The sequence below is a fragment of the Styela clava genome, chromosome 2, assembly GCF_964204865.1.
Source record: "Styela clava chromosome 2, kaStyClav1.hap1.2, whole genome shotgun sequence".
NCBI classification, from domain to species: Eukaryota; Metazoa; Chordata; class Ascidiacea; order Stolidobranchia; family Styelidae; genus Styela; species Styela clava.
In genome coordinates this window covers 19,374,182-19,386,181 of record NC_135251.1, presented here as the reverse complement: position 1 = coordinate 19,386,181, position 12,000 = coordinate 19,374,182, and the positions used below count along the sequence as shown (strand labels likewise).

At 34.8% G+C, this 12,000-nt stretch overlaps 1 protein-coding gene across 3 annotated transcripts; it reads right to left on the bottom strand.

The window, feature by feature from the left end:
• Positions 1-3,991: 3,991 nt before the first annotated feature.
• On the bottom strand, positions 3,992-9,335 carry LOC120335919 (uncharacterized). Of its 3 annotated transcripts, none has more exons than XM_078109787.1 (7): positions 8,797-9,335; positions 7,857-7,955; positions 7,302-7,387; positions 7,125-7,227; positions 6,928-7,038; positions 5,971-6,063; positions 3,992-5,159 (listed from the first exon to the last, which is right to left on the bottom strand). In XM_078109787.1, the coding sequence occupies exons 1-7, from the start codon at positions 8,888-8,890 to the stop codon at positions 5,068-5,070; spliced, it is 678 nt and encodes a 225-aa protein (XP_077965913.1). In that variant the 5' UTR covers positions 8,891-9,335; the 3' UTR covers positions 3,992-5,067. The 3 variants fall into 3 exon arrangements, with proteins under 3 accessions (XP_077965913.1, XP_077965912.1, XP_039259476.2); XM_078109786.1 differs by having other exon boundaries at positions 3,992-5,162; positions 8,797-9,320; XM_039403542.2 differs by lacking the exon at positions 7,125-7,227 and having other exon boundaries at positions 3,992-5,162; positions 7,298-7,387; positions 8,797-9,304.
• Positions 9,336-12,000: the final 2,665 nt, after the last annotated feature.

Below are 12,000 nucleotides of genomic sequence, written 5' to 3'. Positions count from 1 at the left end.
ATATCATGACAACAGATGTGAGCACTTTTTCTGGTGGTAAAAGTCCAGTTGGAACAAATCTCTCGCAGCAAAATCACCGCAGTATTCTTCTTCACGATTATGACCGATGTTTTTGCTTTTACTTCCGATGCATACATGTTCTACGTTAAACTTTTTTGGTCGGATATGAACACCAGGACAAAGTGCGAATGAACTTTGTCCAACGTTGACTGCACGAACTCTATATGGAATTCAAAGCTTTCCATATGAAATAGAACAATTCATGATAAATAATTAAATGCGTTTTTTCTTTTTACTAGTGATTAGGCTTTCGAGTTACGGAAGGGAAGTTACGAATTACGTAAAGTCGTAAATATTTGTCGAGCTCTTTCACGATTGAAACGAGCTCTCTTCAAAGCAGTCAATTCCGTCGATTGTAAAAAATTAAAGTTTAATAAGTAGAGTTGCGTCAATCTCAGCCGTTTTTCTCTCTTTTGTTACGGAGGTGGGGTAAGGCATGACGCGTTGCCACCACCGTTTGAAAGAAAATTTTAATGTGCAATTTCATCTACAAAAAAGCAGCAGCGTCGTTTTACGATTGCGCATCTTGGTTTCCCGGTCAAAACGATATTATTCTCTGCATTATCACGCAATTAACACCGCCAGACTTTTTTGTCTTCACGATATGGTATCTTTTCGGCGCTGATAATGAATGATAAATAAGAATGTGTGATTGTTGATTGCAATTCCGGAAGTCGTATTTTTCTTTCTCTTCATGAAACAGACATGAAACGAATTTTACCGCCGTTATGGGCGCACAAAAGGAGAGAATGTGATCAACTGTCTTTACCAAATGCGGCAACTTATTTTTATTTATCGCGGACTCGAATGCCACCGCCACTCGACCAAACTTGTGTCAATTTTGGGCGATAGCATCGTCGATTTGAGTTAGAAAAACGAGTTAATTTTTTCGTTAGTGCAAAATAAATGTCACAAAATGCATTGTTTTGCGATATAACTTTGTATTTTCGGTAAAGGCATGTCATATAGGTACGGCATTTAAATTATGCGCAAATAATTAATATTTGATACAAATTTATCGCAAATAATGTTATAACATTTAGGACGCGGAAAGATTTTATGTAAAATGAGGCATGGTAATCGGAATATCGTCAATAAGTCGGCATCAATAATTATTATAAAATGTTAACTAGGTGGTGAAGTGGGATAATGTAAAAAACGGTGCAATGAGAAGTCTTTGTCGCGAGGCAAGCGCAAGTATAATCAAACGAGAGAATACGCTCGTCGTAGATTTAATAAATTGGAATCCCGAAATTTTTATTTAATACGAAACTCGATTTAAAAAAAAAGTCAACCATCGTTTCATAAATATCCGTATACCAGTGTCGGTAATGACAAAATTGATCGCATAAAATTGGGACGGTTAATTTGCGAAGGTGATAAAGGAAAATCAAAGCTAACACAAAAGTTAAAAATCAAAATAAAATTAATTTGAATATACTCTTTGATATTTGTCTTTAACATATTTCGTCGACGAGTAGTACTGCCAGGAATATGAAAATCGAGCTTCGATGTCCCATTCGGAAAAGAAGTGGATTCAAATGGTTGTTATGATAGGTTTTTAAATGCGTGAAAAAATATCGCAATTACGGGGTCATTACGTAATCGATTTTGACGTAATTACGGAATTGATTTTTGTCAATTACGTGCAAGCCTACTAGTGATATGCTCAGACAATCGCAGGCAAAATTTTGACATATTGGATTGAAATTGTTAAAAAATACTTCGAAATCCTCATCTTGTTCTCAAGTGCATTTATTTGTACCAGGGCTCCTGGTATATGTATTGTAGAATTGTAAATATATGTAACCAATGGCCGTATTGGGTTTAAATATCATAATAAGAATATCAATGCATTTAGAAACAACCTGACTATAATTTACATAACATTTGAAAACGCGGCCTGGTCGCTTATCAATTACCAAATATTACTGACCTCATGACTGATTGAATTTATTAGTTTAACCTTGTCACTTGCATAAAACACACACAAAAAAAAATAGAATAACCTGTACATATCCAGGTTCGACTTCAGGTATTGAATTGACAGGAGTGACTTCCAGCATTTCTGCATTACTACATTTGTCCCAAGTTATGGGTATTGCTGGTCCATTATCTGTATCAAAGGCATATTGCACGCTGCGCATCGGGAAGTGTTTTGAACAGAGTTTGAATATTTTCGTCATATCCTTAAGAAACCGTTACTTGTATGATACTTGAGAAATGCTCTGAAATTCAAGCCTATCTTTTAGAAAAAAATTGTTATTGTTATTCAAACACTAAATATATTGACAAAGGTATGGAGTTTGAAAACAAAATTGGGAAGAGGGTAATAAAAAACAATGTAACTTGAGTTTTTATTTCTGAGTTAGCGCGTGAGTTCATGCATTAAACAAATTCTCATATAAATTAATATATATATTATAAATGTTACTCAGAATCAAAGTTTCCAACGGGTGTGTCATTCGGTGTATGTTTGTATTTGTACTGTGAATAACACCAGACGGTACTCCTGAAGTATGCACAACAATATGTCGCACAACCTGAACCCTAACCTGGTACACAACCTGAGTTCAGTTTGTGCGCTATCTTGGTGCTCTTACTTCAGGAAGTCCAACCAGACAGCTATGGGCTCTACCACGACTATTTCGTAGAAAAAAAAATCAAAAATAGGATTTGCAGTATACTGTTAACGTTACCACAGAGATTTGGTATCTTCCGCGACTATTTCGTATATATATAATAAAAATTCGTGGGAACATAATAGAAAACAAGTTTGCAGTTGTACTGTTAGCGCCATTACAACGCTTCTGGGCTCTTGTGCGATTATTTCATGAAAAAAAATTTAAAAATAGGTTTGCATGTCGTCAGGCTTGTAACCGAATTGCATAAGTCATTTTGGCGGTTTTGAGTTTTTTTTTATAAAATAGTTATTTATGTAATGCTGCGCACCTGTCTGTTACCTGAGATTTCATCCCAAGAATTCCGAAAATGGAGATTTTGCTATGACAATAGAATTCCGTAAGCCACATACCTACAAAAATGTATCCCAAGAAAATAGTCAATTGCAGCAACATCTGACTGAGACTTGAATGTTTAAAAAGCCTCCTAATTCTGATTGTTTACAGTTTCGGCCATTAACAAAGAAAGAAACGCATTTGTCCAAATAAAAAAGAGAAAATTTAACGTAGAACAAGTGTGCATTATCAGCACGAGCTACAACACATGTTCATAGGGCGGAAAGAAAAGCTATTGCGGTGATTAAATCTGTCGTTATGATATTCTACGTTAGAATAAATGAACATCCTGACCAAAGTGAATGTAAACCAGGTCAAGATATATAGCACATTTCTTATGGCGTTCCAATGGCTTATTAGTGAAAAACTTGTGTTTGTACTAAAATACTGAGTATGCGGGGATTACATTACTTCCTATACTGAAATATTAATCCCGAATTGTTCTTTTTATCATTTGGTATGAAACATATTTTTGGCTTAATTGCGTAAATTGTAAGGGGCTACATACTAGAGTTTTCCAATGCAAAATGTACTTATCTTATACTAATTATGGGCATTTACGAAGCATGCATTCATTCAAACCAAAGTAATGAAGAAAGTCCGTGTCACTAAGTTGTGCAATCCGAAAGAGCAAAAATAAAACACTCGAGCTGTGACAACTATTTGTTTAGAAATTGACTGACTGAGTGGCCATATGCAACACCCTTCCACTTTTCTTCTAATGGAGAAGTAAAATCATTCATTCCAGCTAGACGTGAAACCGGAGATATATATATCCTGTGCCAGCCCAGATACCCAATTAAGAGACACCAAATTTTTTTTGTTTTCATGATTCAAAACTGAAGCATAAAATTATTGAAGTAAAAATAAAGAAAATTATCAACAAGTTTGCATATACCAACTAAATGAATAAATGCATTATTGTCAATCGCCAATTACCAGAGAGGCGTGTTCCAAATAAAGCAGTGCGATTAAAAAAAAATTTAATGCACCCAGATACGCTGTATATAATAAAATTGATAACTCGTTGATGTTAGCTTAACAGCTGGCTGGATAAGCTGAAACACTTTGCCAGGTATTTCTATCGATTGAAAACCAACTTTTGCATTTATTGGTATAATGACACCGACCGAAGGTTCGTGGACCTCCAGTGGTTCACGGAAAGAGTTTAGTCATTTCATGAATAATGTGAGATCAAAAATTTCCCACAATTGTGGGCAAGCTTGAAAAAGACAAATTAAAGCAACTCCATAAAGCAAGAATAAAGGGTAAAAAAGATTAAAGTTTATAAAGGAACATATTGTTAGTAACTGTTTTAAAGCAATTTCCCATGCAGTTTAGATGAAAAGCATTGTTTCTAGTAAAGAAAACTCCGTTTTTATCGAAATAATCAAAAAAGCCCATGGCTCTGAAAGATTAAAAACGACAGTATTAATGTATTTTTAGCAGTGGTTAGTTAGAACTAGCACCGCAATGATTCAAAAGAATGATAGTGAGACAACAAGTAAAGGATACAAGACATAGCAATGGTTACTATACAAACGAAGTGCCAAATTCGTTAGGAAGGAGAAATTTTGCTACTGATATATGTGCACCATTGAAGATAAAACACAAGTGATACATATTCATGAGAGCGACTTAATCTAGTGGGTCCATTTTTTTAAGCTATATACCATTTGCATATTTTGGATCTCTTATTTATTTCAAGCTGCTCCCGTTATTTGTTCTTAAAAAGGCTTGTTAGTTTTAAGTGTAACTGTCACTCTGAGAAAAATAGGTCTTATAACGGTATACTTCTTTCAGTTTTGTCTAATGATGAGGGACAGTTCATGCTCATGAACTTTTTAGAATATTAAAGACGATAAAAAATATTGACTGATTGAAATTGATAAAAAGTTTAACAAAATAATTTAAAATATATGTTATATTGAATCGACTAAAAACTAGAATAAAAGTTTAAATTGAAGGTTACTCATTTACAATATTAAATCTAATCAAATATAATTGTGGTGTTGGTGCCATTATTCTGGTGAATGGTAACATCTGAATTTCCACTGATGACAGTGTGAGCGGTGATTCTTCCTTCTGAAAAAATATGACCGTGATACATGTGGAACGTCGCTTTGATATTCTAGTGCATTTTGGCATGAACATCATAACATGCAGGGACGGACACGTTCCATAATTTTAGGGGGAGGGGGCAACTTGGATCCTTAGCCAAAAACACGGAACCGTGTTCACACATTGTTACTTAACATATGAAATCCTGAATCCACTACTTATAGTTGTTATCGACATATATATCGCCGACGTCGGACAGCGGTGGTCGGTGATTAGTGTTCTTAGCGATAATATTTATTTGTTGTAATAAAGTTTGTTTGTCTTTATGATTTCTCTGACAAATAAACACAATAAAACTATTGAATGACTTTTGCAACGGGAGCAACCTTTAAGTTGTAACGAGAATGAATTAGGTTTTGTAAAAGTTAGAACACATATGATAATAATAATAAGGGGTGAAGTGGGGGAGGGCGAGCAAAACCGAAGCGCAGCATTGGCGGTTGTCGACGACCACGTCACACAAAGACGTGATGTGCTCTGACAGCGTTCTCGTGCACATTAGTGTACGAAAACAGTTACAATATCGGTAATTAATAATGATTTGTTCGTGCCAGACTATCGTACCTTTCGAACAGTAATAATTTTATAAGCCACGCACAAACAACATGTGTTTCGCTCCCGTCAATCCCCAGATAAGTTTTTATGATAAAAATGGCTTGATCTCAACGGATCCGATCCAATCCAATTGAAGACAGCTGCAAAGTGGATCTCAAAACCAACCAATTCATTGAAATATAATAATAAAAATCATTATAGAATCATAAAGCCATACTTTTGTGACTTCTGGTATGCGAGTTGCCTGTTATAGTGATACCGTGGCATTGATCGAAGTGATTTACTGACGTTATACTTGGCTTCGATGATCCTGTAAAAAAGACGATCACATAAATATCTTTATCAATAATAAAAGTGCCATGACAATGGATAATGATTAGGAAATAGTAAGCATAGGCAACATATACTGGATATTGTCAATCACTCTTAACATTCATCATTCATAACAGTATTATTAATAGTCATAATTTTCAAAACATAGTTGTGGACCTGTAACAAATATTCAACTTCCGGAATATTTGCAAATTCGACTGCAACATGTAACTGCTAATTCCAAGCATTCAAAACTTTGGAATAAAATGAGATGAAACGAAAAAAAATGAAATGCAAACCTGATATAAAAAGGGGAAAGAAGACTAAGACTCACTCCATGGCAAGGGATAGAAACATAAGTAAAATTTTAAGATTTTTGAGTTCGTAACTAATAAAATCATTAGAAGTCATCATTTGCGAAATAGAATAACCAAACAGAAGAGCGGAAGCAAAAAATCTGGAACATTTGCTAGGACTGCAGGAGATCACTATTGAACAGAAACCCTAAAAATGACTTCAAAATATACGATTACCTTCACCAGTAACCTACCGATTGGAAAAATCTTTAAACGACTTTCTAGTTTCAATTAATGTTTTCTGTGCAGACTACATGTAAATGAAAAAACATCCTTTTGAAAGAAAAAGTAAAATAACCTAGAGCAGACCCCATTTATAGTTGAGATTTGTTAAATTTTCATGGTAACACCAAAAAACTTACTGACATCCTTTTTTTAAATTCCATTCTGAGTCTCATTGAGTTTAATATTGACATCTATTTACTAGTATTTAAAATAAAAAATCTACACATTTGTATCAGTATTCACAGTATAAATTGAGTATTGAATTCAGTAAAATTACATACTGTTGGGCTTCTTGCTGCCACCAACAACCAACTTTGAATTATTCATTGTTTGTGTGATATTTTGTGAATTGGTTATAAGATTCACTGCTGTAATCCCAGGTCCATTCGATTCTAAAGAAAATCAAATTATATCAATAGACTTCAGCAAAAATAATTATAGGTGGCTACTCGACTTTGAAAAGAGGGTAAAATGTTACCTGATTGAGGTGGCGAGGAGTCCAGCAATTTACTCTCAGTTGTCACATGATTACCTTCCACAGGATTCAAACTCACGCAGGGATGGAAAACGTATTCCTCACGCTTAATAAGATGCACCATACTGCCGAGCCATTATATTATTAAATTATTTCTCAAATATGGATATACTTGCCTACTTTAGCACTCATATTATCTTGGTCCAAATGAAGACTGTGAGCACCATCAATTCTGTTCATTGCTGTGGTCTTTCCTTCGCCACCACCTGAATTGACAATAAATTTTTTTCACATTTCCACATATATATTTATGAATCAAATGATTTCTATTGATTGCTATATTTTTCAAGTTTGTGTCATTTTTTAATTTTGTGTCACAAATCGTTCTAATATTATTGAATTTGATGTTAGGAGCAGGAGGTATTTCTAATTAATATTGTGATGAATAGAAAATAAGTTTTCATAACGGTGAGTGAGTGACCAATGATACCAGCTCGGTCTTTCTCTTTCTATTCCAATTTGTCCAAGACTAAGCTAGTCAAAGCTAAGCTAAGTTGAATAAATGCTAATACAGGTCACCATATACGGAGAGTACAGGTACAGGTCAACATATATGGACAGTAGAAAAACCCAATTTATGTAAAACATGATTAGATGTAGACCTAATTATAATATAAGAAAGAAAAGCATAATTTTTTAGCAATAACAATCAAGTGATACAACCAAAATACAGACCAATAACTTTTAGCTTTGAATGAGATTGATCAATCTTGACATTGCTAACATCGACGACTCCGAGGGCAACATGTGTATCAAGATCACTTTTAGTTGAATCTAAAGTAGATGGAGGGATTACTACAGAATATATTTTTTTGAAAAGCAAAAACAGTGAGTAGCCTACAGAAGAAAAATAAATTGAAAATAGTTCTGTTTTCTCAAAGTAGTTAAATAAAAGATTTGCAAAACTATGAGTACTGAGAAAAATATTTAAAAATATGTATGACTTTTAGTAGCTTGTAATAACATGAACAAATTCTGCCTGTCTTATTCAACCCAGTATAGTTTCAGTATAGTAAGTAGCTTCTTACCTAGCAGTGCTTGTAAAAAGTATTGTGGATAGCATATAAAAACGCCATAAAAAACTTTTGTAAATTTATTTATTTCAAGACTACCCTATTACCAAGTACATTAGATAGATATTCAAAACAAGGAAAACATTCCATGAAAATTAGAATTTCCCTGCTATATACATTGAATTAAACTATGACAACCCAAATGACTGGATTTTGTATATGAGGAACCACATTACAAAATATGCAATATGCTGATATGTATAATTGTGAAGGATATTTAATTCAACTACTGAACTATGACTATCCGAATGATCTAACTTTGTATATTTGGAATTACATTACAAGTTTTTACTTTCTCTTAAATGCAGTCTCTACGATATAAAAGTTTCAGCAATTTTATGAAAATCAGGTTTTGATCAAATAATCAGGATAGATGTTTGAATTTATCACAACTTACCAGAACTTTTATCTACAGACCTAACCAAATATAAAGTCTTTATTGCAACTTCATTGGAATTAATTATAAAGAGTCTGCACTAGGTCATACACATTTCCTTTTGTCATCCTAAATGAATTTGGTTTTAATATAACAATTAGGCTACCTATTTCTTTTTCTTCTCCTCTTCCATCATACTCTAGGCTTTGTGCCCCTATGACCAAATGTTCATAACTAGCGTTTGATAATTCTTCTTCCATGATTCAGCTAATGCTGCAATGAGTGAACCGAGTTGCAAAAAAGTTAAATTTACATGAAGATCATCACACACAATCCTGCAATCAAATAAGATTCTAATATCCGAATATTAGTATTTTATATATCAGTAAATAAAGATATACTGGATATAAGTAACGTTAGAAATGAATAACATATGAATTTGAATACCGGTACGATTAATTCTATTAAATCAGTACGGTACCGTAAATCTGCAAATTTTAAAACTAAATTGAATTGAAGAAACCAAAATTAAAGAAGTTCTAGCCTACCGTATATCTTTCTATAGTCTATACCTATACACTGAACACTGGTATGCTAAAAATGCTGAAGTGTCAAAGCTAAAAATAGGATAGGATTTACATATTTAACCCGGTACCGGTATCCGGTACAATGCGAAATATATCCAGGAGTTCCGCTTTCTTACCAAACTTAAGACCTCTTGTTATGGATGTTTTCACGACCCTTGACCCCAGAAAAATTCTTCAGCATAGACCTTTCACCCCCGAAAAATTCTTCCTATACTTTACCATTGCAAAATTTTCGGGGCTATTTTAAGAGTGCTTTTGCGAGTTGGCGCCTGTAAAATGGGGTATGTGTTTCAAACCATCATTATGATTCATCGCATATAACAATCTGTTTTTTAAAAGTACCGGTAAAGAATTTTAGCCTGGTCTATCACTGCTATTTCTACAATAATTTTGTATTACTGCAATTAAGTTAAAACTCCTAGGGAGGCAGACTGATCATTGATTTATCTGATTTATATTTAGGTCTCCAAAACACAACAGAAAACTAACGAATAGAGGTAAAAAGCGCGAAAACGAGATATTGTGGCGATAATCGGCGGCGTGGCGCATCGTGCTAAGCGTTAGGAAAACGCTCGCCACCGCATCTCTGATTACCCTTCGTGGGATCGCAGGTTCGAATCTCGTGCGAGAGGATTGCTGGACTCCTCTCCGCCGTAGGGCGGTTCACGTAACCGCTGGTCGGTTACGGAATGCGTCCAAAGCTGTCTGAGCGACTTCCAGCGGAGAATGTTTGTTTCTGCTCGCTTGTGATTAGTTACGAATACGAATGTTTTGATGCCGGGGAAATCTCCATATCGCCAACGCAGCAACAACACAGAGATATATTTCAGTGAGCAGTTTGAGTATTCAATCCTGATTGAAGGCCAAATTAGGATTAATTATTAGGGAAATCAAGCAAAATTAATTTCAACCGGTTCAATATTGATGTCAGAATCGTCTGACATATCATTTTATTAAACACCGAGGCACTATTGAAAACTCGTATGTGAAAGTTTTTGTAGGGACCCATTTTCTTGGTGCCTTAAGCGCGTGCTTATTTTGCCTACTGGATAATTCAGTCATGGCTACAACATCCTTGCTGTATAATACGCCCACAAATCCGTCGGCATAACGGAGCGAGGCTAAATAGTTGGTCTTACGTTGTAACCCGAACTAATAAATACCTTCAGTGAAGTCAAGTATCGACACTATTGAAGGAAGTTACGATGAAATTATATTCAGACGTTCAACGACTGACACTTTTTAACAGTATTGAAATTACGGCGAAATGCTATTTAAACATTCAACCACTGACGCTTAATGATATTCGATCACGGAACCAAGGTACAGTGAGCAATTTTTAATCTTGATGATTTCATCACACAATAATTAAAGTGAAAAACGAATCCCGTAGACAACAATAACAGCACAACAACAAAAGAATCCATTGGTACATTTCGTGTCCTGAAAGTCTCGGGTCGGAGGTCGTAGAAAAATCAATCGATTTTTAATGGTACAGGCATGCGCATAAAAAGAAATAGTCATAGTCATAGTCAAGTTTATTTTTTCCGTCCAGTAAAAAAAGTTAACAAGCAAAATTAAGACGAATAAATAATATTGAATACACATTCGCGGGGAACCGCGGGGAACCAAAGCTGGTTATCAAGCAGCGACACCCGAGGTTCAAATATCTGTTACTAAAGTCGAGTATCGACTAAATGAACCTTTTTTCGTCTTCTAGCCAAGATATGCCAAATTGTGTCCGAAGCTAATTCAATCGATGGTACCGGAAAGAAATGGAATCAGACATTTGATATTCTCGGCACATCTACACCTGGTGGTATTATAACTAGATTCTTTTATCGAATATTGAAATAGATTGTCTCGTGACAACGCTCTCTGTTATGACTGACATCACCTATATACAGAACAAGAATATCTTATCGAATCCTCGGATGGATTAACACATAACAGAGCAGAGCTTGCTATAATGATTTAGATTACCAATGTACTGGAAATTGCGCAAATCGATGGCACTATTATCGAATAGGTTTACACATATAATGAATGACATTATCGGTATAGCCCACTGGGAATTTTAGTCAACTTATGCCAGTTTGAAATATTTGTTCGAAGTTGGTTCTTGTGGCAACGTAAATTGAAATGTTGAATGACTCGACTGAGACGACTCACAACTGTAGTATTAATTAATTTAAAATACTTCACCTTTAACGGTAACTTACCGTACCGTATTTATTTACAGTGGGTCGCCGGTATCGAAGAATTTGGCGAAGCAAGATTTTCAAAATCAAAGCGCAAGACGGCTGTCATGATTGGTGAATCAAAAACCGATAATTTATACGCGGTCACTTGGAAGTAGACATATTTGAGTGAAATACTTTCACAAAAATAGCAGATATGTAAAGTTAGATCTCTGCCTCATACAAACTCTGCAAAAAGTCATTTTGTTGATATTTTATTTCGTAAAATATATACCGGGATAACACAATATCTCATTTGTAGGAACACTCGAATGAAAGCCACTGCCGTTTTGATGATAGCACAAATTCTTTTCGTCGTATTGTTTGGGTTGTTCGTTGACTATGCTCCGACGGCTTAACCAAGTCGACTTAAATAAAACGATTGTTATCTACAATCCTAAAACTATGACCTTGTGAGGCAAATGACCTTGTTTTGCTGACAACCTTTCGTCTTATAGATTTTTGCTTTCATGTTGACGATTCTTGTAAATCATTAGAATTATTGTAATCTGCGTGATATGAAACGCACAAAAACCTGCCTGT

What these genes read in the sequence shown, in the direction of transcription:
- LOC120335919 (XM_078109786.1), bottom strand. Translation starts at nt 8,890, where the DNA reads ATGGAAGAAGAATTATCAAACGCTAGTTATGAACATTTGGTCATAGGG. An exon ending in CTCCTCGCCACCTCAATCAG is followed by an intron (nt 7,039 to 7,124) that starts GTAACATTTTAC and finishes GATTTTCTTTAG; the next exon opens with AATCGAATGGACCTGGGATT. An exon ending in GCATACCAGAAGTCACAAAA is followed by an intron (nt 5,163 to 5,970) that starts GTATGGCTTTAT and finishes ATATTTTTTCAG; the next exon opens with AAGGAAGAATCACCGCTCAC.